This window comes from Ornithorhynchus anatinus, chromosome 13, assembly GCF_004115215.2.
Source record: "Ornithorhynchus anatinus isolate Pmale09 chromosome 13, mOrnAna1.pri.v4, whole genome shotgun sequence".
NCBI lineage: Eukaryota > Metazoa > Chordata > Mammalia > Monotremata > Ornithorhynchidae > Ornithorhynchus > Ornithorhynchus anatinus.
The window spans coordinates 8,575,485-8,601,828 of NC_041740.1; the positions used below are offsets into that span (position 1 = coordinate 8,575,485).

The 26,344-nt window shown below is 40.6% G+C and overlaps 1 protein-coding gene across 5 annotated transcripts in view; it reads right to left on the reverse strand.

Moving 5' to 3' along the window:
* DIP2C (disco interacting protein 2 homolog C) overlaps positions 1-26,344 on the reverse strand; it is a 391,162-nt gene that overhangs the window by 93,082 nt on the left and 271,736 nt on the right. For all 5 annotated transcript variants that reach the window (XM_029077686.2, XM_007667846.4, XM_016227461.3 and 2 more), the window contains 4 exons: positions 20,762-20,896; positions 17,166-17,285; positions 15,879-16,076; positions 2,759-2,850 (listed from right to left, as the gene is read on the reverse strand). In XM_029077686.2, the coding sequence (XP_028933519.1) occupies positions 2,759-2,850; positions 15,879-16,076; positions 17,166-17,285; positions 20,762-20,896 (545 nt within the window). The remainder of the gene's footprint in view (positions 1-2,758; positions 2,851-15,878; positions 16,077-17,165; positions 17,286-20,761; positions 20,897-26,344) is intronic.

Sequence of the window (26,344 nt, forward strand, 5' to 3'; positions counted from 1 at the left end):
ATTAGTAACAAAATAAGAGAAGAACAAGAATAGGAGGAGAACTTCAGAAAAGAGGTCATTATTAGATTGAAATCACAATTTCAAGAGGCCTTCACAGACTAAGCTCTCATTTCCCTTACTCCCTCTCTTCACTGCTCTTGCCTTGGATTTGTACCTTCAACCCCATTGCACTTATGGTACATTTCCATAATTTATTTTTATGAGAAGTAGCTTGGCCTAATGGATAGAGCACAGGCCTAGGAGTCAGAAGGATCTGGGCTCTAATCCTAGCTCCGTCACTTGTCTGTTGTGTGACCTCAGACAAGACACTTAACTATTCTGTGACTCAATTTCCTCATCTGTAAAATGGGGATTCAGTGCCTGTTCTCCCTCCCATTGTGAGTCCCATGTATCTTGTATCTACTTCAGGGCTCAATACAGTACCTGGCACATAGTAAGCACTTAGAAAATACCATAAAAAATATTTTAATGTCTCTCTCTTTTTCAAGTACAAGCTCCTTGTGGGCAGGGACTACATCTATAGGATCTCTTATATTGTACTCTCCAGTGCTTAGTACAGTGCTCTGCACACATTAAGCACTCAATATATATAATTATGATTACTAGGATAGTGCCCTTCAACGTCCTGCAGTTACCCAGCCTTGCCCAAGAGGTAGGTAGTTACCAGCCCAGGAGGGGAAATGGTTGCTAGAGCATTCATTTCTTATCACCCAAACTGCATGGACAGAAACTTGACCTAGGGAGACATAATCTCTCTATTTCTAGCTTTTGGCCCAAGGACGCTTAGAGCAGACCTGTAACAAGAGGTCTTGGTACCCAGACAATGGTCACGGTCAGGCACTGATTTTGGGACGAGAGCAGTTTTTAAAGTAGGGAGAAGATGCCTAATGGTAGAAAAATAACACAGGGACACCTCGGGCATTTGAGAAGTTCTTCAGTTGGTTATATCATTAGAGAAAACACAGGTAGAAACAACTAAACCAAGGTCTGGAATGGATCCAGAAAGGGACTTAACTCCATGTCACTGAGACAGTCCAATGTTTGATATAATAACTTATTATTCAAGTTGTAGCTTTTCCAATAACATTGGCCTAATCCATCAACCCTTCTGTGTCTCCATCTGAAAAATGGGAGATCATTTGTGCTACCTTCCCCATTTCACCGGGCTGGAGTAAGATGCAATAGGATACATACGAGGAAGAAATTTGAGCTCTTAGAGAAGGAAAAGTGTTGCATTATTATTATCATTCATGATGGAAGGGGAAGTTCTAGGAAAGACAACTTACATCTAATGATGGGAAACATCTAGTTTCATAGTAACAGCGGTCATCTAATCAGACTAGTGTTCTCACTCTAATACCCAGCTCTAGAGAAAAAGTACAGTAATTGGCCTTCAGTGCCTTTCTGCTCATTTATTTTCTCTATGGGCTCTACACATTATAATGGCCCTTCCTATCTTAATTGTGGCTCAAGAAGTTATGGTCGCCAAAGTCATTAACTAACAGAGGTCGCTCACTTAAAGGCTATCCATTTTCATTCCTACTCCCAAGTGCTCATTAAATATGACCAGATCTTTTTTTTTTGCCTTTGAAAATAATTGACAAGATTTTCCAAGGAGCAAAAGAAATGAGTTTGTTGCAACAGTGCATTACTACAATTGAGTACTATAATTGTGAATGCTTATTTAATAAGCAGTCACACACAAGTGCCAGCTGCTAGCCATGTGACTAGCTTTTCTATGGGCAGAAAAAGAAAAGGCCTAAATAAAAAAATAAATAAAAAAAGAAAGCCTTCCCAGATTTTTCTTTTTACTTTATTCTGTCCCTTAATTATGTGCTCTCCAAATCCCCACCCACATCAGTACTTGCCAGCCTAATCTGCAATTATTTTTCCCCAGGATTTCCTAGAGACTGGGTGGCAAACTACAAGCAAATAGATCAGGAAATTTACACACACTGATTGTACTGGCATTTTCTGTCAATATTGGGTTTCTCTAGGCTTAAAAATTCACAATCGGGATATAACAATGATGATATTTGTTAAGCGCTTACTATGTGCCAAGCACTGTTCTAAGCGCTAAGCACTGTTCTAAGCACTGAGCACTCTTCTAAGCGCTATGCTTCTGCACTGATCTTCAAAAGCCATGTTAAACCTAAGTAACCCAGAATTTGGGGAAGAAAAATATAGGATCATCAAGCTTGAAGAACTGTGGGAGATCACACAGCTTATTTACTTCCTCCCACATTTTCCTAGAAAAGCAGGGAGATCCCACTTAACCCATGAATCCCCACAGTGGATCTCAGCAAGGAAGGGAGATGGCTTGGGAATGCAAGAGCTGAGCAGAGGACACACAAACCCACTCCTTGGTTCCAAAGACTTTGAGAAAAGGCTGAGAGCATCATTCTCTAAAATGAGGCTTGCAAAGAAGTTATTGGGGTCCACCCCCAACCTCACGCCTAACAACTTGGGTATGCCCGAACCCCCGATTATGGACTTGGTGCCCAGCAGCAGAATCTGTCAGGGAATTCGGGAGGTAGATAAGGTAATACAGAGTTTGGCTTCTTGGCAGGAAAGTTTCTCTCAATGCATACGAGTTCTGTTTGCTAGTGAACATGCACTCAGATGGCCCCACATCACCCCACATCAAAAGCGTTTCCCCATCTACCAATGTAGATGCTACCAGAATTTAATGACAAAAGAAAGGGCTGAAAGTTGTGGTTGTTTCGTGAATATCTTCACATTGAAAAAAACAACTTACCCTGTCTCCAGGCCGCACCATAGGTTCCTGCTTCGTCCCTAACTTATGCAGAATGTTGTAGGCAACCTTCATACTTCTTGTCCACAGTTTGCCTATCAATGCAAATGACAATGATATAAGTAACTAGATCAAAATTGATGTGTACGAATTTTAAAATTCAGTAATGCTTCCACCCACAGTAGATATTTTTCAACACCTTAACTTGTATAATATGTGAGGAAAACTTACCTTTACCCTTTAAAACTCCCAGTGGAAAAATCTGAGGATTTTCTGGTAACGAATCTAATTCTCCAGACTCAATTTTGCTTCCTGGTAGTAGTTTAAGATGTAGCACAAGGCAAAGCTAACCTCTAGCACCAAGCTAACAGTAGTCAGGTCTGATTTATGTGGCCAAAGGTAATTTTTGGAAGCCACTGCTCTCACTTCAGAGTTTGCCTCAGGAGACCTACATCACACCTTCCCCTGAGTCTGAATTTCAGGTTTTTCCAATCCCCAAGTGCTGCATTAGGGACTCTCAGCACAATCCTCAGAGTGCAGGCAGACTGGCAGTAGAGTGTAGGACTCTTAGAATCAGGCTTCTGGCTCCCCAGACTGGGGGAAATCAACAAAACTAAGAGCTCGGGGCTGGCTAACTTCTGTTACTAGTGTTTTGCTTCCTCCTTGGCCATGGAAAAGCAGAGGAATCTCTAGAGCAGCTTGGTTTAGTTAACTAAATGGGGGTTTCGTCTTTTCTGATGTGACAATCCAAAGAGTAAGCCCTTACATGCCTTAACAGAAAGAGACCCACACAAGGTTGCTTCCTCATTGGAGAAAAAACCAGCAGGACCTCCACTCAACAGATTTCAGCTGTTCCTTGCTAATCTGTAATAAAACCACTGCAAATCCTCCTGATTTTTGTTTAAATGGGAAGCTGTAAACACCATCCTAGCTACAAAATAGATGGTATCTGTTTTCAAGGAGATGTCTTCGATGCTTGCAGACTTGGTTAATGACTTGTTCACTCACTTCACTCTTGTCTGTCATCACAGCCAGTTGTCTCCGTTTGCACAAGGAGGATGGGGCCCCCATTTTTAAAAAGCTTTCCCTCCAACCACAAGAATATTCTAGCCTCTAAGAGGAATTCCAACTATGGGCTGAATCAAAAGAAGTTAAGCTTTTGCAAGAGCAGGCTCTAAGTGGCTTCAGATTCTACATCACTAAGCTTTTCCACAGGCTCACAAATCAATAATTGAGTTGAAAGCATGATGTATTAGATGGCTTTTTCATTTCAATGAGGTAAACAGTGGGTGGAGTGGGAAGGGATTCTGAACTTCACTCTTGGATCATCATGCCTACAGCCTGCACGTTAGCAAGAGCTAGGAAATAAAAATATTAAGCCAGTACCATCCTGCTCGTGAACTCTGTCATTCTTATTTTCATTTTAATTCAAACAGAGAGGACTGAGTAACTGGAGTTTTTTTGTTGCAACTGGGGCAAATGCACCTTGAAAATGCCTCCCGGTTAGCCTGGAAGTGCCCACAATTTGGGGTCCAGGGTTGTGATATCCTTGCCTACTGCCTTTCATGCAGGGAGTCAAGGCACCTGGATTCAGGGGACCCCCTTGGACCTAGCAAAGTTCAAGGCTCGGGGAGAAAGGGAATGGCAAGATCTGACATGCTTGGTCAATCACTGGAGCATGAGTCCTGGGGTCCTGGGACATGCAAAGCAGTAAGACCTTTAAGGTTTGGTTGCATCTTACCCGGCCCAAATACATAGGAGACTTCCTAGGTACTGTGGTTCAGACTTGCCTCACGTGGAATTGTAGCTAAACTGGAATGTTCTAATGAAAATTTTAGATAGCAATCAGGCAACTGCAATGAAGGAAAGTCATTTTGTGAGCTCCTTGAGGGCAAGCAGGGAAAATGTGCCTTGCTTCTGCTGTGCTCTCCCAAGGGCTTAGTACAGTGTTTCACACTCAGCAGGTACATACATATTTCTAATTGATTGCTCAACCTGGGTACTCCCTATTGATGTCAGAGAATCCTAGAAAACTCAGAGGCTAAAATTTGAGAATTATATGGTCCTAATCATATAAGATCAAGTCCCACTATAATTTAGTCTACTAAAAACTTTACAATACATTTTTAATTCTAGGATTTAAAAGATCCCAACTTCCACACAATACAACTTAACAAAGCTATTAGGGCCTCTATTTCATTTTCTCCAATTTAGGGACCTAAAGCTCTATTGCACCAATCTCTTCTCTTGTTAAAAATGATTTTGTTCTGTAGTTAAATGGTATTTGTTTTCCAGAAAGCTTTCTTAAAGTTCTCTATTGCTTCTTTTTTATTTGAAGTGGCCAGACAGCAATGTGGTACTTTTTTGTAGAAGCTATGACAAAGCATCCTCTTAGACACTTAAATAGGACCAAATTCTTACAAAATTGCATTCAGATTTTTTTCTGATTAACTAATTACTGCTTAAATAAATTGCACTGGTTTTGTCAGTCTGTGGGGAACTATGCAGGTATGAGAGGGTCTGTGTCTTTCACTAAAAGAAAAAAGGCTACCATCCCACCAAAATAATTCAGGTAATTTTTGCAAAGCTCACTTGTAACTTGGAAACTCTGACTGAAGATGAATGTTCTCAAACCTAGTTAATGAGCTCACTATTTGAGAACTACCACAACTGAACAAATAATTACAATCAGACTCTAAAAAAAAAGCCACCCATCATGCTTTGATGGCATTTCAATTTCATTTAGAGCTATAGAACTTTAGAGCCTAGATTATTATAATCTTGCACAAAAGTATACAACAGAAAGTTTGAAAGAAAAATCACACATCTGGCAAAATTCCAGGAATGTAGTAAACAACCCTCTTTACATGAGTTTTTTTTCCAAATAAAAGAGTAAGTGGAAATTGGATTATGCCATTAATTCAAACAGAAAGGGATGTAGATGATTACAGAAATGGTTACTGTCCAGATGCAAATTAAATGTATATGCTTACTAAAACATGTTTGATATGTTTCTATTACAACAATAAGTCTAATTGTTTGAAAAGCAGAGGGGAAAGGAATTTAAGAACAAAAGGGAAAAGTTAGGAAATATAATTAGGGAAATGTAAATCCACCATTGAAGTAAATAGCTGTTACAAAAAAATGGTGTTTTCTAAGTTGGCCACTAATTGTACCTAACTCCAAGCAACATGAATTGTTATGGCTACTAGCAGTGTTGTACAACTGAATGAGAAATTCAACCTCACTTCTTCACTTCTTCGTGACCAGAGGAACTGTGTTCCTGTAAACTTATGTATTTTGCCTTATTTATCCCTTCTTTATACAGAGAAGCAACGTGACCTTGTGGAAACAGCACCAGCCTGGGAGATGGAGGACCTGGGTTCTAATCCTGGCTCTGCCACTTTCCTGCTACGTGTCTCTGGGCAAGTCACTTAACTTCTCTTTGCCTCAGTTTCTCCTCTAGACTGTAAGCTTGGTATGCGCAGGGAATGTGTCTGCTAATTCTCTCAGGCACTTAGTACTGTGCTCTGCACATAGTAAGCTCTCCATAAATACCAATGACTGACTGATACCTTAGGCTGCATTTTCTCTGGACCTCTGTCTTCTGCAGAGATCCATTTTCAGGCCCTAGAGTTCTCTCTCCAGGATTCAAAATTTCAGGCAGGGTAGGGATCATGCCTACATTTGTCCATAGAGTGCACTTAAATACAATATGTGGAGGAACCAGGGGACAGGAAGGCTGAAAAAGCTCCCTGTTGTCAAATAGAGAGGTGGTGAGAAATAAAATATTCTCCTCAGTGAGGTAAAGAATAGGTTCCAGGTTCAACAGCAATCAGCAGGTATTGAACAATTTAAAATGCGAAGAAATCTAAATATTTAGTGAAGTCATGTTTATAATCTTGTATTAGCATCAAGCAGTGGTCCCCAATCTCCTACAACCCTCACTCGGAAGAATTAGAGGCAATATTGACCTCTTACTGTTCCCCCGTTACTCTTCGCTGAAAATAGACATAAGTTCATTTCCAGCACAGAATCATTAGCCAAGGAACAGTGTCCTGCATGGCTGTCCAAATTCTTTTAGAGGGTGTCTCACTCTGATTTGTTTTTGGGAGTGTGTAATGGCACCGGGGTCCCTGAAGCCCCCAAGGGTCATTCCTAAAAATTTGCCTCATTTTTACTCTTGAAATTCAAGGCCTTGGGATGTAATTGGGGGGCCCAGCTCAGGGAGATGAAATCATTCTTCAATCCAACAGCCTAGAAAGGGTTATCCCCATGGGTTCACAGCAGCATATTCTCTCTCGGGAGAAAGGTTCAGATCACAGCTCCAGGGTCTGTCTCTATAGACAAGTGGGGAGTTGAGGCAATCATCTGGATAATTCAGACCAGGAAAGTGAGGGACCACACTCATTCAATTGTACTTCTATCTACACAGCCCAGATGTAATGTTAATTGTTCAACTCACCCTTTCATGTGAAATGAGTCTACAGAGACTCAGTTTCTCTTGGTGTAGCAAAGGTTTGTCTTAAAAAGGTTTTCTAGCTCTGGTAAGCAAGGCATAGCATATAAAATTTAAACCTACCTTAGGGCTAGATACCGTAAATCCCAGACTGTTTCTGTCACCCACCCCTAATGTAGAGAAGCAGCGTGGCTCAGTGGAAAGAGCCTGGGCTTTGGAGTCAAAGGTCATGAGTTCGAATCCCAGCTCTGCCACTTGTCAGCTGTGTGACCGTGGGCAAGTCACTTAACTTCTCTGTGCCTCAGTTCCCTCATCTGGAAAATGGGGATGAAAACTGTGAGCCCCACGTGGGACAACCTGATTCCCCTGTGTCTACCCCAGCGCTTAGAACAGTGCTCTGCACATAATAAGCGCTTAACAAATACCAACATTATTATTATTACTTTCCTTGCTTTTAATGTCCCTAAATGCTTAATATTTGCCTAGAGGCATCCACTGTTTTTATCCAATGCTTGCTTTTATGCCTTCAGAATGAATGTATCATCTTTACATTTTCACTGTAGTCTCTTCAAGTTATTTATCAAACTTTTTGTTTTCATACAAACTCAATTTCCCCAACTACGGAATTCTTCCTTGATCAACTAATTCAAATAATATACCTCTATCTCACTTATTATATTTGCTGATGATACTCTAAGTTCTTTTAAAATCAACTCCATGAAATAAGCCTTCTGAAAGACGATGTAGCAATCACCTCTCTACTTTAAATTCATAAACTATTCTCTGGGCGTAATTTAAGCATTTTTGAAGCTTTTAGGCCACTAGGATACCATTTACTGCACTCCAGAAGTAAGGGATTAAACATTATTCCAGTTTCCAAAACTATGCACATACCCATTAACCAAACTTTTGTCCACGGGGAGAAACTAGATCAAGTTGTACCTTTTTTTCCTCCGTGAATGTTCGTGTACTTCCTTCCCTTCCTCTACCCATAAAGTTACAGAACTTTGAGTCTGTGCTTGAGGAAGTGGAAATACAGGCCAGGGAAAAGCATTTTAAGGAAATGGTCCAAAAATCTAAACTACAGCTAATAACTACCAACTCGACTCAGGACTTCAACAGTTGAGGCACAGTGGATTTTCACTTTTCTTCAGTATTTCTGACACCTGTCACTATCATTCAGAAACGACAAATGTTTAGATCACCTAATTGCACTCATCTTCCTCTTTCATTATTGATACCTTTAATTCAAGTTTCTGGAACAATAAATCACAGAGCACCACTGCATGAAGTGTTCTAGTTGAAATTCACTTAAATGTGTCATTGTCACAGTAGCCCTTCCCTTTGAGTACACAACATCGCCCATGTTCAAACCCTGAAATTACGGATTATATTTTTTCAAATTTGGAGGTGCAAGCTGTGAAAAATATTCTGGAAAGTGACTGTTAATGTAGTTAATGGACTATTTCATTGATGGGGCAGCCATTACCTGGGAAGTGTTCAACTGCACACTAAGCAGATGGCTGTTGGCATTGTAAAATGCTTGGTAAAGTGATAACCTTTCAAGGATGCAGTTACCCTATTGATAAAAATACAGAAAACCTTTCATGTGGACAGGTTATCAGGGCGTGCAAGGCATCCTTTTCCATTCTGTTTCTGTAAGGTGGCATTAAAAATAATATATCATTTAAACCTTAAGTGAACAGCAGTTTAGGAAGAAAGAAGCATCCTAATTCTGAAAAAAGGAATATTTCCATAGAATCTGTAAATCACATTAAGTGAACAAATCTTGAATAAAAAGGATAATCACCATACATCCCTTTCATATTTGAGTTTCCACTTTTTTATGTTTCATGCATTTTTAAAGGCACTTTTTTGTCTTTAATGTAAATTTAAAAGGTAAAAGTTTTGTTAAATGCAAAGAGGGTAGTTTTTGAAAGATTTGTCAAAGTACTTCAAACAGGCCAAATCACAACACAATCCATAGTTTATCATTTACATAACCAATAACTGCAAAACACTACAACATATAAAACCCATCTTACCCACTTTCCTCACAGCACAGTAGTTCTGCTCAAATAAACCAAAAGTGAGGGGGCCGGAAGACATTTTGAAAAATATGACAAACATTTTTCAAAGCAAACTATAAGTTTAACAAAGATGGTATCACAAGTTCATATGAACTGCAAACAATATCAAACTTTTTTCTAAATAATTATTTGTGCTCTTACCCATGCTCCAATTTCACCTGTGGATCATCTATGAAAGCAGCAACACCCCTTAAGGGAGACCCTTCAAATCAGTGAGGGGAAGTTACTCTAAAGCTATATCTACTCTGGGCAAACAGATTACTGTGTTTACTGTAAAATTCAGATTAATAAGAAAACATTATATTTATGGTGCACTTCTATTATAGGAGGCAAACATGTGATTTGATTTACATACCAGAGTCATTTATTTTTCCTAAGACTTGTATTTTAATAAGGTCACTAATTCTGAACTCTGTATCTGTTCTTCAAAAAAACTCTCAGAGGCAGCATCTGGCCTGAAGCACTGCCACAGATGGTGGAAGACAGGGCTTAGGTTACTCTTGAAAACTCCCATATCTTCTTCAATTTTTCCTTTTTCTGGATACAAGAAGCAGTGAGACACTTTCCAGTCCCCCCTCCAACACTTCATATCCAACAGGCCACCACTCTCCCCACCTTCAAAGCCTTAATAAAATCACGTCTCCTTCAAGAGGTCTTCCCCTACTAAGCCCTCATCTCCCCTACTCCCTCTCTCCTGCATCGCTTCTGTACTTGGGTCTGTTCCTTTTAAGCCCTTGATACTCACCTTACCCTCTCCCCCTCCAGTTTTTATGTAATTTATTTTATCTGTCATTTATTTTAATGTCTGTCTCTCCTCCACCCTCCCCACCCCCCCGCCAAGACTGTAGGCTCTTTGTGGACAGGGAACACGTCTTCCAACTACTTGTTATATTGTACCCTCCCAAGCTCTTACTACAGTGCTCTACAGACAGTGAGCTCGTTGTTGTCAGGGTACGTGTCTCCTTATTGTTGTACAGTACTCTGTCAAGTTCTTAGTTCAGGGCTCTACACATGGTAAGTGCTCAATACGACTGAAGTAAGCACTCAATAAATACAATCGACTGATTGATTCCTCCCCCTAAGGAGGGAAGGTGGATTAATGGGTACAGATTACTGGTCACTGACTTAGTAAGAATTCTATCTCTCTGAACCTTCTTGACCCAGCTAGGGCTACTATTCCTGACCTTTCCAAGTATTGTGAGGAATAATTACACACAATGATCACCTGCTGTTTATCTATAGCAGCAGCACCTGAAAAACCCCAAATCAGAGGACAGGCAGAGTACAGGATCTGTGGGATACTGGCTTTTTACTCTTTCTGGAGAAAAGTAATAATAATTATAATTCTGGTCTTTATTAAGTGCTTACTATGTTCCAGGCACTTTACTAAACATTGGGGTGGGTACAAGGAAATAAAGCTGGACACAGTCCCTGTCCTGCATAGGGCTCACAGTCTTAACCCCCATTTTACAGATGAGGTAACTGAGGCACAGAGAAGTGACGTGACTTGCCCAAGGCCACACAGAAGACAAGTGGCAGAGCTGGGATTAGAACCCATGACCTTCTGACTTCCAGGCCCGTGCTCTATTCACTATACCACACTGCTTCCCTCTGAAGTAAGCAAATGACAAAGAGAAATGCTATCAGTCTTATTAGCAGTGCCCCTTTTAACCATAGATTGTCAGCTTCTTTAGGTCAGGGATCTTGTTACTCTATTATATTTGCACAGTGCTCTGCACACAGTGCACAGTCAATAAATAACACTGATTACATTTGAAATTTAATAAATACCATCACACAACTAGTTTACAGACTCTTACTGGAGAGTCAATGAACCAAGGTCAAACACCAATGGTCTTGAATTTCACAGTCATTTATTCAGCCCTAACAGGCTTGGAGCTTTTTGCCTACATTATACCTTCAATAGAGACTACTGCTTGCCTTTGCTTTCAATTATACCTAAATGGCGAATCACGTCGTACCTCCTTCAGAGGACTAGTCTGTAAAAATAAAGTAGGAGGCAAAAGGGTGAAACCTACTCTCACTCTCCTGGATAAAATGAGACATTTTGGAAAATAAACGTGCTTCTGATGTCAGAGTCCCGTGGCTTTCGGTTACCAAGCTTGTTTCCTTAGCAACAGCAATCACCCAGCAACATTACCTCTTTCAAATACGGAGATAAAGCTCCAGTAAACAACCCACCCTTCTTCATTCTGCAAATCAGAATATAACAAAGGTGTATTTATGTGCTGCATTTACTTAGCTGCAGATAGTTTATTGTTTGCATTGATTATACTTATGGCTAAAAAGCATTAAGGCACTGCTTTTGCCTGCTGAAAAAATCTCATTGTGCCATCAATGCTAGGTCATGATGTGAAAACCCTTTTTCACAAATTTACATTTACACCTCTAATTCCGTGAACAACTTAGTGTCTTCTTTGGGAAGGGGTTGAAGGCAGTAGGCCTTACTTCCCCACCTGACTTTTTTTTCAAAATTCTATTCATTTGATTTTGCAAAATGCAAATTTTTCCTGAATATTTTTTTCTAGATTCCAGGAATTTATTCCCCCAAAATTGAAAGCAGCTTTAACATAACATAATATTGAAACTTTTCCTTTTTATAAGAAACTTTGTTTATATTCACAAAAAGGGTGGAAATCCTTGAAGGGAACACCAAGGCTCAAAGAGAACAATGAGACCAAAATACAATTTCACTATTTTGGTCATACTAATTTAGTATACTACAAAAGGAAATATAAAAATAATGGAAGTATTAGCTACATCAGGAAATGTGCCCTGTAAATCTATGTCAATTCTTTTTTGAACGATGAGGACATATAAGTCAAGAGTTTTTCAGATACATGAAATAATTCACACGCTTAATGGAGGCAAGTCAGTTTACATCAAACTATGCTATTTTAACTGAGTTGCAATCTTTGCGGAGAAACAAATACTGCAATCAACAGTTAGTCATGGTACTTATTAAATGCACACACTGAAAAGCAGTGTGGCCTAGTGGAAAGAGCACAGGCCTGGGAGTCAGAAGAACCTGTGTTCTAATCCCAGCTCTACCACTTGTCTCCTGGGTGATCTTGTATAAGTCACTTCTCTTCTCTGGGCCTCAGTTACCTCATCTGCAAAATGGGGAGTAAGACTGAGCCCCATGTGGGACATGCACTGTGTCTAACCTGATTAGCTTGTATCTACCTCAGAGCTTAGTAAAATGTTTGACACATAGTAAGCGCTTAACAAATACCATTACATAAAAAGCGATAAGGGAAACATCTAAAAGTGGAGGGAAGCCAAACCTCACACAGTGTGGCAGCATAGTGTCATTCCTCCCTGTTGGAATGTATGCTCCTTTAATAATAATAATAATAATAATAATTATAGCATTTGTTTAGCACTTACTACGTGTCAAGCAGTGTTCTAAGCACTGGAGTAGATACAGGCTAATCAGATTGTCCCACATGGGTGTCACACTTTTAATCCTCATTTTATAGATTAAGTAACTGAGGCACAGAGAAGTTGGCCTTAAATGAGGTCACACAGCAGACAAGTGGCAGTCGGAATTAGAACCCATGTCCTCTAACTCCCAAGCCCATGCTCTTTCCCCTAAGGCACGCTGTTTCTTTAGTCAGGGAGAGTATTTTATGAAGGAGATTGCGAGTTTGCTTGTACATCAGTCAGGCATTTTTTCACACAATAAGAAAAATCATCATTAGCAGAGATGCTAGCAGCAACCCAGTCTTTGAAAACAGAGATCAGCTGCATTATACAGCCCCTAGATTTTAGTGAAATATTTAATAAAAAGGACTTAATCCTTTTGAAAACCAACTCCACAGTGACAGTGTTGGAAATAAATCCAATATAGGAATTAGGTGGAACTTGCAGTTGCATCCAACACAAATGGACCAAAAGATGAAAGTTATAGGGTGATGGAGCAGAGCCCATTTTTATTTCATTTATTCTTTCATCAGATCAATGACAGAGACGCTCAACAGCCCAGAAGTTAAATTTATAGGTTGGGATGAGTCATAAATGCAAAATGAAGACCAGACCAAGACGAGACCTAGAGAGGCTGGAAATAAATTGGAAATCCACCAAAGAAAAAAATAAAAGTAATTCAACTGTGGAAACACTAATCTGAAGTCCAGATATTTAATAGGAAAGAACTAATGTTAAAAAAGGACCTGGAGCAAAACTGGTAGGCAAATTAGATAGTCGCTTGCAGCGTGATAGGACAGAAGACAGAAATAGACAGTGCAATTGTAAGCAGCATATTTGGTGATTTGAGGGACAGAAAGGTCAGAATCCTCGAGGTAGACTGGACTTCAAATCATACTTTCAATTCTGAACTCCTTCCCAACCAAATCTCAACTTAAATGGAATTCAGTGAGAAAACATGCAATATGGGATGACGGTTAAGTGAATGAAGATCATTTTTTGATCATTTTTAAAAAAATGCAAATGCACGTGCTAAATAAAAATCACTGCATATTTTGAGTACCTTTGCAATTATAAGATGCTAGAGTAATAATGCCCGCTGTTTCCTATTTTTAAATATAGTCTAAGTTAATAGAGCAGAGAGGAGGGATAATTTTTTTCCTGAGGAGGTAAGCTGAGTGGCTTCCACACACTCATCACTTAATGACTTCCCAAAATGATAATTTCACACAAAATTATGCTATACTCTGCACTGACATCGACCGTCCCAAATCAAAAGATATGATACAAAACAGAAATTGAATGCTGTTAACTGCCTTTGTTTTAAATATAGCCCTTAGAACTCAGCCTTTCATTTAATATTGAGAATTTATGTTGGGGAAAAATCTATATCTGTCATATCTACTTTGCCTGAATCGCTTACCATCACAAAACAAATGAATATGGAATGCTGACCTATTGGCAAATACCTCCTTCCTCATTTTCAGATCGGTGTAAATTCATCATCCCCACCATACCCTCCTATCGCTCCCATCTCCCTTCTCTTGTTTCTGCCTAAACTCCACAATCAGGCTGCATACGAATATGGTCTCCACTTTTTCTACTAAATCTCTTTTCTACCCTTTATTTCTCTTCCCCTCTTCCCTTCCTACTGAAACATTCTCACCAAATTTACCACTGATCAGCAGAAAGAAAGAGATTATTTGTCCTAATCTCCTTTGTCCATTATACCACAATTGACATTACGTTTTCCTCTTCCTAAAAAACATCTTAGTCTTGATCCTTGATTTACTGACCAAGTGATCTCCTAGTTCTTTACCTACTTCTCCAACAGCTTTTTCTCAAGAGAACTAAAACAAGGTTGCTGTTTCATTCGGGCTCTATTTTCTCTCCTCATCCTTTAAATCTAGGTGCTCTGCAAGGTTCAGTTCTGGGTCCTCTATTCTCACTACAAACGCATCATTATTTTGGGAAGCCATACAGTCACCTGGTTTTGGTCTGACTTCTCTCTGCCATTTGAAGTCTTGTAGAGTTTTTCTATTAATATTTCTCAGACTCACCTCTTTCTTTCTATCTTTACTATCACCACCCTGGTTTAAGCCCTCCTTGCCCTCCCGCCCCTCACCCGGGTTGACTATTATAACAATTTTATTATTGGCCTCTCTGACTCCAATCTCTCCTTACTGTTGGTCCAGTGGAAAGAATACTACCCTGGGAATCAGGGGATATGGGTTCCAGTCCAGGAACCTTGGACTGGAAGAGGTTATGTCACCACTGGTAAAAGTTTCTGGCCAAAGAACCATTTGGTATATTGCATTAGGTGGACAGACCCAACAGAAATCCTCAAAACATTTCCTCCAAACAACCACTTGAGAAAAGTAGCACTTCTCCCATCTATAAGAAAGGATATTCAGGCTGAGTGAGAATTAGACTGTAAGCCATTTGTGGGACAGGGACTGTGTTGAACCTGATAAACTTGTATCTATCCCAGTGCTTAGAACAGTGCTTGACTCATAATTAGCACTTAACAAATACCATTAAGAAAAAGCTTGGGACTTCAAAGTCATCTGGAGAGTCAGAAACTGAGCAGAATAGTCACTGGAGTTCAGAGGTTTTAATTCAACATTTTCTTATAATTATCTGGGATAATAGTGCCTCATTAGCTAAAGCAAAATCAGCTATATCACCCTCATAATGAGCAATTTTAGGCTTCTTCATTTTCATTTTTTGTCTTTATAAACTTTCCTTCTGCTGAAAAAGTTGGGTGAGTGTGACTGGCTTTGTTCAGTGGTCCACTGGGACCACAAATTTAGCCAAACTGATAGCAGACACCAGCTTTTAATTATTAGATTTTACTGGATTACTATTTTTTACTGTGGAAGTAACTTGAAATTAATGACCTCCTGGCCTTACTGTTAAAATGACAGCAGTAAGGACATTTTATTCAAACCCATGTTGTCTCTCCTCAAATCTGCAAAACAGCGTGGGTTACAAACTACTTCACAAGAACATCTTGGATCTATTCCTTTTTTCTGAAAAGAGATGCTAGTATTACTTTCATCCTATTTTGATGAGTCCAATGGTTGATATCCAAACAAGAGAATTAAAAGGGTATAGAATTGCTCACCGTAAGTAAGGATGTACAGTGGTTTTCCGTTTGTGTCCATAGTGGTTAGGCAAGGAGCCTTTGGTGAAATAGTCCCCCATCGTTGCAGCGCAGCTTCCAATGACGGCGGCCAATTCGTTACAACGCCCAGCTGCTCCCCACGCATCGCTAACATCTGGGCTCCCTCTGGCTTTGGCTGGTTTGGATCTGGTTGTTGAACTTGTTTATTGTGAATTAAAAAAAAAGTTTCCATGTCATTGCATATTTGCACCTGCACAATTAAACATAACATTTTCTTCTGTAAAGCAACTCGATTGAAATCAAATGGTTAAATTCACCATCGGATACAAGGAACATTTCCATACACCCAATGGCAAAATTGGTACCGATTTAGCTTTTACACTCATGAAATCAGCTGAGTGTTCCATCCTTTACACAGTCTTTCAATGCTAGCTGCTTCCAGGTTGAAAAGATTAAATAATAGATATTCACTTTATTACTCTACTTCAATATGAGAATTTTTTTCTGCTTACAGTATTGATAAGATTGAAATGAAGGGGATCACCAATAGGCAGATTTTGTTAGAAGGTAACAAAAGAATTACATTTAATTTTTTCCTTTAATCATATGCCAGGAAATTTAAATTTATACTGAATAAGATGTAAAGTACAAAGACACAGAGTTGTGGAATCAAAAATGGTCCAAGTGGGATGAAGAAATTTTATTAAAGTGGCACAATAATACAATGAATCACCAGTTACCTTCTTTTGATCCAGCAAGTCTAAATTCTAGTACCAATAAATAAGGATTTTACCTTTAAAATAATAGATATATATCATTGACCAGATTTTGCTATTAGCAAAACAAAAGGTTAGGGAAAGGAGGGAAAAAAAATCCCAAAATAGTCCTTTTCAAAAGCTGCTTCACCTTTGACTTTTCCTGACTCCTCCATGCTCCATCACCTTCTTTACTTTCCCAACTTCCCATCTTCCCCTTAGTCATTTACTTCAGTGCTTTACTAGCAGTTCCGGATTTTTCACATTCACATCTCCTTTGGCAAGCCCACAGCTAAAAGTGACACACTGTATATGACTAAACAGTTAATGAAAATCCATCTCACTAACTCAGAGCTCAGGGTTGATTATTAAGTGCGTTTCACTTTGCTCAAGTTCTCTTATGAGGAGGCTGATTATCCCAGGAAATGTTTAGTTTATTGCTCTTTTCAAAAACAGGAGCCTTAGAAGAAACAGTATCATTACTCTACAGAGTATTTCAAGAACACTGGGAAGACAAACAAAATCTCTTTACCTTCTAACAACTCCTCAAAGTCATCTACAAAAAATTCTCGTAATGGTGGTCGTTTGGGCCGTTTTAAGGTATTGACCAGCTGTTGAATCTTTGCTGAAACTCTGCTGCTTACAGGCACTCCTGAAGAAAAGGAACCGAGGGAGAGATAAGAGGGCTGCCAGTTACCAGTGTAGCACAAACAAGCCAATCTGGCAAGAATTACCCATGTCACAAGAGCACTATGTCCAACTGAGGAGGGGTAAAAATCAAGTCCACGCAAACACTCCCAACCCACTCTAAAAAATCTGGGATGGTTTGGCAAGTTACAACAATTGAGGTCCAGGCACCAGAGGCAAGGGCACTTCATAATTATGGTAATTTGCTAAAGGGTTACTATCAGTCAATGATATTTATTGAGTGCTTACTGTGTGCAGAGTACTGTACTAGGCACTTGACTCTGTACTATGTTCCAAGCAGGGTACTAGGCCCTAGAGTAGATGACCAGATCAGACAGAATCCCTTATACCATATGGGCTCATAGTCTAAGGGTGGGTGAGGGGGAAGATGGAGAAATACTCTGAGATGAGATGGAAAAATGACAGAATAGTGGACAATTACTAGGCTTTTACTACTTAATTCTGAGAGTGTGCCTAGGGACACGTAATTCCCTTATTTCAACCAAGTCTGCACGCTTTGCTCCTCCAATGCCAGCCTACTCACTGTACCTCGATCTCAGTTATCTCACCACTGAACCCTTGACCACGTCCTCCCCCCTGACCTGGAACTCCCTCCCCCTTCATCTACAACAGACCACAGCTCTCTCCACCTTCAAAGCCTTATTAAACTCCAAGAACCCTATCCTAAGACCTCAGTTCCCCAACTCCCTCTCCCTTCTGTGTCGCCTATGCATAGAAAGGATCTGTACCCTTTAAGTACTTTTTATTCGCCCCACCCTCAGCCCCACTGTGCTTATTTACATATCTATAACTGCTTTTAATGTTGGTTTCCCCCTCAAGACTGCAAGCTCCTGGTGAGCAGGGAACATGCCTAACAACTCCGTTGTACTGTATTCTCCAGAGTGCTTAGTGCACAGTAAGGACTAGGTAAATAATATTGAATGATTGACTGTTGGGTGAGTGACCAATCATCTCAAAGTAAAAAGTCTCAATATCTTCCCTAGGCAGCTTGTTCTATAGCTTAACCTCCCTGATGCCCTTCTTTATCTATAAACCTCTTCCCTCTCACCACAATTTCTGCCCATTTCCACTTGACTGATGTGGGCTGACACTGTCCAGGGAGAACTGGTCAGCTTCCTCCACATAAAAACCCTTCACATATTTTGAGAACAGTTGTCACCTCTTAGTCTTTTCTTTTATAGTTCAAGACTCTTCCCTCCAAATTAACATAAACTTTATCAATGCATTCCCAGCCTTCTGCACATTATGCCTCATCACTCTTTTAAAAATACATGGCTAGAAAACTGCATATGCAGGTTGCTTTCACTTCCTGGTAGGATCAAACAGCGTCTACCATGACGCAACTCACAAAGGAGCAGGATAAAATTCCCATTCCTCATCTACTTTCTAACATGCATTGCAGGAAGGCCAGCTCGGACACTCTACTTTGGATCTGAAGTTATCCTGAAGCTTGGGATTTTTCTGAAGGGTGTCTGTCTACAAGAAGACTTTAGCAAGAAAATCCCTCCCGTCTCAAGTCCCAGGATGACAGATTAAAAAAAAAAAAAAACTAGCTGTGTACAGTAACGAGGTTCAAAAACGCCCTTGGTGATCAAACAGTTAGCCCTCAATAATTTTCATGTTTCCTGCACTTAAAAACTTTTATATTTTAGAGAATACAAACTTGGGCCACTGTGTCCCTTTTCCTTCTTGCCCTAAATATCAATTCACATTTCTTATGCTTGCCTTTTCAAACTGTTTAGTCTACCCTAGTTGCAAAAACTCCCATCTTCTTCACCAGCTCTTCTAGTCATTTACAAAAAGTGGGAGGAATGGTGAAAGACATGAAAAGGAAGTTTTACAAATCACTGCTTTTACACAAAATGTAATCTCAGAAGTCTTTCAATAACACTTACACATTTTAAAGAAAATATTTTCAGAAGCATCACATTCACATGTTTTGATGCTTTTGTATATTTTCAAGTTAACGATACATCCAAATGTGTATAAAAGTATGATATAAAAAACATGACTTAGTGAATAAGGGAATAAGAGTGTGGCCCTGGATCACCAGGTTTACAAATACGTCAGTCTACGAAGCAGTAGCAACAGTGACAGCCTCTACATTTCTCCCTTCTCTCATCTCAGAACTCTGCTCCCTCTCCCCTGGGACTTCCCATCCACCCCTGCTCTGCTCCACCACTGCAGGGTCAAGAAGCAAGGTCACTGTGAGCCCTTCTTAATGTTTCAGGCTGTTTTTAAATCGATGGCTGTGGCTGCAGCTGTGAACTGTGACTGAGTCATGATGAGCCTGAAACTGGGCCCCTCAGGCTACATTTCCCTCTTGTAATCACTGCAGTCATCTCCTTTTATGCTGCTTTTGTGTTTCTATTGCTATTACTTGATGTGACTGTCACAGACCCGGTTCCTCCTTATTCTTGGATCTGTGAATCTTTTGTGGGCCTGGGGATCTTGTCAAATTCTCCAACCTGTAGTTTTTCCCAGGGCTTTGAGCAATGCTTGCCACGCAAGCAAATAACTACACTTACTATTATGAGAACTAGTGACACCATACATGGCCCAGTAAAACCATTTCTTTTCAAGCTCTGGTCTTCCTTGAGCACCACTAGTAGTGTTGAAGAGTATGTTCAGTGGCAGGAAGAGTCACATGATGTCATAGCCTGGCTTTGAATATCCATCATTACGTACATATCCGTAATTTATGTATTTACCTGAATGCTTGCCTCCCCCTCTAGACAGTAAGTTCACTGTGGGCAGGGACTGTGTCTACCATCTCAGTTATACTGTATTCTCCCAAGAGTTTAGTATAGTGCTCTGCACATAGTAAGAGCTCAACTCACTGACTGAGTGATTGGCTACACCTCTGGAAGTGGTTCCGAGAGCCAAAGGCATTCCCTGGGGTCAGATAACCTCTGGTTCTATGGCACTGACCATATCAAGACTTACTTGGGTGGAGGACAATAAAATTCCTCCACTTCTTACAGTCTAAAGTTCCCACTTGTCCATTTCTTTTAATTTTACAATAAATTGCAGCTCGCCCTTTTAGATAACCTTTTGGTGTCTTAGCCTGTTTGCTCTAATTCCAACATCAATGTTACTGACACATTGGGGAAAATATTGAGATCTTGAAAGGTTTCTTTTCTTGAGGTGGCTAACAATGGAAAATTACATTTTTTTCCCACAGTAATCTCACTCTATTGATGAAGAGATCATTCTTTGAGCTTAACATTTGTTTCCCATATGCCACCTTCTTTTGTGGGTTCAGTAAGATTCAGTAACTTTGCTAGTCTGTGCTCCCAAATGAAATATGGCCAGAAGAAACACAGAGCAGATGTGCAAAATGACTGAGAGGGTGCGGGGGACGGGTTGTAGAAATTACAGTGCTTTGGGACAGAATCACGCAACTCTTCTGTGACGTACCGTCTCCAGTCTCCATAAGTTCAGCATTGCCATATTTTGGGGCTGCTCTTGAGGACGTAGATCCTTGTGGTCTTTCTACCTGGATCGAGTGCTCTGAGGTGTAAGTGGTAACATCAGGGGGGGCAGAATGATTTTCTGTAGAGAAGTAGAGAAAGATGGTTATTATTATGCAGGTTGATAAAGTTTTTCAGCCTTGAGAGGCTTGGGGGGAAGAGCCTCAAACAGCAACACAATCTGGGGGCTGAGGCTAGTGCCATGATTCAAAACACACGTGGCACCAGCGCGAACGAAGCAACAAAGAGAAGCAGTGTGGTGTAGTGGAAAGAGCACGGGCCTGGGAGACAGAGGGTCTGGGTTCTAATCCCAAATCTGCCACTTATCTGCTGTGTGACCTAGGGCAAGTCACAACTTCTCTGTGCTTCAGTTTCCTCATCTACAAAATGGGGACTTTGTTCTTCCTCCTACTTAAACTGCGAGCCCCATGTGGGACCTGATGATCTTGTACAAGAGCTGTGGATTTCTGGGAGACAACTGCAACAGATAGAACAGCCTGACTTGTGACAATTTAGAATGGGGTGACTTTTGAAGCAGTGTGGTTGAAAAAGGCAGAATAAAAAGTAGCACTAGGCATTGCAAAAAAAACACCAAAAAACAAAAAAAAACCCCACCTGAAACAGAAAGAGATAATCACTGGAAACTCTTCACTGGAAAGTTGGTTAATTCATTCAATCAGATTTATTAAGCACTTACTGTGTGCAGACCACTGTACTAAGTGCTTGGAAAAGTACAATACAATAGTAAACAGTGACAATCCCTATCCAAAATAAGCTAACAGTCTAGCGAGGGGGCAACAGACATCAATACAAATAAATAAAATCATAGATATATACATAAGTGCTGTGGGGCTGGGAGACAGGGGGAAGAGCAAAGGAAAAAAGGTAGGGTGATGTGGAAGGGAGTTGAGGAAAAGTGGGGCTTAGTCTGGAAAGGCCTCTTGGAGGAGATGTGATAGGGTAAATGAAAGAATCTCCCTCTGAGTAGGAAAGGGCCAGTTCTTCCCTCACAAATAAACCATCATTGTCATACAAGATTAACATACTGGGTACAGTTCTAGGCTAGGTGAAACGGACAGTGCTAACTGCACAGAGTCTGAAAGAGGAAAGAAAGTGTTTCACCTGGGTGAGTCAGAAAGTGACTGAGTGGAGAAAATTTATGATGGTGGGAGCTAGCGAATGAGTCAAAATGGTCATATAATGGGTTAAAAATGAAAGGTGAAAATAGTTGGAAAATGCTAATTCTAATCATGCAAAGAAGGCATCCATAGTTATACACAATCCAGATGCAGGAATGTCAATGTTTTCCAAATCCAGCTGTGCATGCTAAGTGAATAAGATCGTTAGTAAGACCTCCTCCCATAGAGGCTCCTATAGCTTCTTTGAAAACTATGAGACAAGGCAGGCTTAGTTTACAAACCCATCTCCACCAACAATTATAACACAACCTTAATTTACATTCCCCCTTTGCAGAGCAAGAAGTGAGCAATTGAGCGGAGAGAGAGAGAGATGGCATGAAACCCAGAAACCAGGAGCTGCATTTCTTAATGTGACAGCTTGATCCGCTTTTGTTTGGGAAGACATAGAAGTTCAGATCCATGGGTAACGGTATTGTAAATTAGAGCAAAGAGATGACTTGAGTGTGTTTACAACAACTTTGGTCCAAGCAATTCTGCAGTGCTCATCTTACATTTCCTTCAAAATAGGAAAGGTCACAGATATTTTGTTCGAGCAAAGACAGGACATTAAAATTAGAAAGTGGGGCGGGGAAGAAAATAATCAAGAGGCCGGTCTCTGAATTCAAACACGATGCAGTTCTTGGAAGGTCAGCCATCTTTGGCCTCTATTTTCAAAACTACTGCCAAGAGAAAGGAGTTTACCTACTCTTCCCACTATTCCAGGAGCCCTGAACTTTTCTTCTGATTCCCCAGAAAATCCTCAAATCCAATGTTATCGTGATCTGAGGGATAAGCCAAATATCCTCCCTGTGACTCAGGGTTTAACTTTTATAGCAACTCACACACAAATGCTGGCATTCAAGGAACAAATTCTAACTCTCCCCTCTCTTTTGTTCAGCCATGTTACTTTTCTTCCTCCTTTGATTGATTTCCATGTCCATTGCTCCCACCAACTATTTCTGATTATTAACTCCTTCCTTAAATCCCTGGTTCCCTCAGCCTCCCCTTGTCGAGTTCCCGATGACCATGCTATCTACTTTGTTGACAAAATCAAAATATCAAGCATGAGCTCCCTAAAATCTCTCCCTCACTTCTGCTGCTCTCTCACATCCAGTCTCTCAACCTTCTTGGCCATATCCAAAAAATAGATTGCTCACGTGCTTTCAGAATTTAGCCTCTCCACCTGCAACCCCATCCCCACTCATCCTCATCTTCTAAAATCACTTTTGCCTGGCTCTTCTTTCCTTTCTGCCATCTCCAACCACTTCCTCTCTGATGATTTCTTTCCCTCTGGCCTTTGAACACCCCTCTCTTAAAAAAAAAAAGCTTCTCCTCAATTATACCACCCAGACTTTGCCCTATCTCCTTTCACTCATTCCCTCTCAAATTCCTTAACCAGGTTTGAGACACCTGTTACCTCCACTTCTGTAACTGCCTTCTTGACCCCCTACAATTTGGTTTCTACCTCTTTCACTCCATTGACAGCATTCTTTTCAAGGTCACCAATGACTCCTTCTCGCTAAATCTAACAGACTCTATTTGGTCCTGTTCCTCTTTACACTCTCATCTGTCTCAGTCTGTGTGTCACTTCCTTCTCCTGGAAATCCAATCTAACCTTGGTTTTTCTGATATGGTTCTCTCCTGGTTTCCCTCTTATTGCTCACGCTGATCGCTGTCTCTTTCGCTGGTTCTTTCTGTGACTCCCACTCCATACCTGTGTTCCTCAAGGCTCTGCTCGGATCATTTTCTTATTTTATTTTATGGTACTGAAGCTCTTACAATGTGGCCAAGCACTGTACTAAGTGCTGGGGTAGATACGAGTTAATCAAGTTGGACACAGTCCCTGTCCCAAATACGGCTCACAGTCTTAATCCCCTTTTTACAAGTGAGGTATCTGAGTCACAGAAATTAAGTGACTTGCCCAAGGTCATACTGTAGACAAGTGGCAGAGCCAGGGTTAGAATCTAAGTCCTATGACGCCCAGGACCATGCTTTATCCAGTAGGCCTTGCTGATCCTCGGAAGAGAAGAGGAAAGAGGAGGGAGGAAGTGGAGGAGAAAAGAAGAGGAGAGAAGGAAGGGAAGGGAAAGAGTGGTAAGAGGAGGGGAGATGAGATTCCCCTTCTCATCAATTTACCCTTATCCCTTGGAGACCTCATCCACTGCCATTGCTTCAACTACCTCCTCTTTTTGCTAATTCCCAATCCTATCTCGCTAATCCTGACCTCATCATCATCATTAATGGTATTTATTGCATTCTTACTGTGTGCAGAGTACTGTAATAAGTGCTTGGGAGAGTATAATACAGAGTCCATAGACATGTTCCCTGTCCACAGTGAGCTTACCGTCCAGCCGCTCCCCTCGGCAACCTTGCACATCTCTCTTCTTCAGACACATCTCTATCTGGATATTCTGCTAGCACTTCAATGGGACCAAAACTGAACTCATTTTCCCTTCTAAATCTGATGATAACACTAGTGTTATTCTTGACTACTCCCTTTGTTTCAACACACATCCAAGCTGGAGCCAAATCCTGTCCATTTTTCTTCCACATTTCTAGATCCATCCCTTTCTTTCCATCCAAACCAGTCCAGACCTTGTCATAGCCTCCTTGCTGATCACCCCGCCTCCAGCGTCTCCCCTCTCCAGTACATATTTTCACCCTGCCTCCAAGATCATTTTTCTAAAATGTTCTGCATTCATCCTCCCACTTCTCAAAAATTTCCAATTGCTGCCCATTCCTCACCTCTGGCTTTTAAAGACCCCGATCAGCTCTCTCCCTCCTACTTATCCACTCTCTTCTTCCACTACAGTCCAGCTCACACTCTTCATCCTCCACAAGAAAAACTACTCACTGTGCCTATACTCATCTCTCCTGCTGCCAATCTATTCCTCATATTTCCATCCTGGCTGTCACTCCCTCACCCTTCACATGTGAAAGACCAGTTCTCTATTATCAAAGCCCTTCTGAAGTCTTATCCTCCACAAGGCCTGCCCCAATTAAATTCTAATTTTCTCATTCACCTCTGCCAACTTCCTTTTCTGAACTTCCACATCCCCATTTCCTAGTAGCATATCTTTAGATTGCATTAGTTCCTCCTACCTGTAATTCCCCTGCTAGACTGTAAGCACTTCAAGGACAGGGATCATGCCTACTAATTTTTCTGTGCTCTCCAAAGTACTTATTACAGTTCACTGAACACAGCAGATGCTTAATAAATACTATTGATCGAAAAACAAACGTGGCTGAAATGGGAGTCGATTACACTTAATTTCATTACAATTTAATCAAGTACTTAAGTTGCACTGTAGCTGCACCATTAGTAACATCCAATCTGTCTTAAGGTTAGATGGTATGCAGTTCTCTAGTGTTTTCATTTCAGAGTTTAAGAAAAATAATGACTCTGCTACATCTGGTGAATGAAAAACATAGGAACAGTGACAGCTGGATGACTTCAAAGTGTTTTCCAAATTTGTGTCGTCCCCCCTTCCTTTCCCTTTCAATCATCTTGCATTTGTAATCATCATAAGATCATATACTCAGCAGCTGGTTTCCATTAAGGATAGAGAAGATGGCCATTGTGGCGAAACCCTCTGCCATATGTCATCACTTGAAGACTACTGGTGCCCTAGGTATTTGACCACTTACTCGTTCTTCAGAAGGCAGAAGATCAGGACAGACCAAATCTCCAGGAACTGCCAATGAACTCCTACCAGGAGTAACAAACAGACAGACTCAAATCCTGGCGGTATTTATCGGTCATTCTGAAATTGATGGGAGGTGCAGCCTGCATTTGGCACTTAAGGCTCTCATTCTTTCTATCTGAGGATGCCCAATGCCCAGCATGAGGATTTTGTGGCTGGGCAAGTAAATCTGCTCTACTCTTGGGCCCCATTTCACTGGGCTGTTGATGACAGGAGATTAGGAGGTTTTAGTGACAAACTCACTATTGTATTATTTAAAGAAAACAACACAACACAGATCATTTTATATGGGCTGAAAAAAATGCTTTAGAAATGCCAGGGTAATCAAACAGTCACCCCCCGAAGGTACCTCACTTTAGGACTCCATTTTTCTTTCAGACATATGTGGCTGCCAAATTATTGAAGATGAAAGGCTGGATTTGGTTTTAATGTGTAGAAGACAAGACCATTCAAACTGATTAACTGCCTTGCATTTAATGAAAAACACTCAGAGAAACTTTCCGTTGATTGATTTGCAGTTCCCAGCCTTCCCCACATTTCTGTTGCCTTCACTCTTCCCTTTTGTCAATTTTGCAGCTCTTATTTACTTGGAAGGTAAGAAAAGAAGGGATGTACACAGCCTACAAGAGAACCCCTTGGGACAGACCT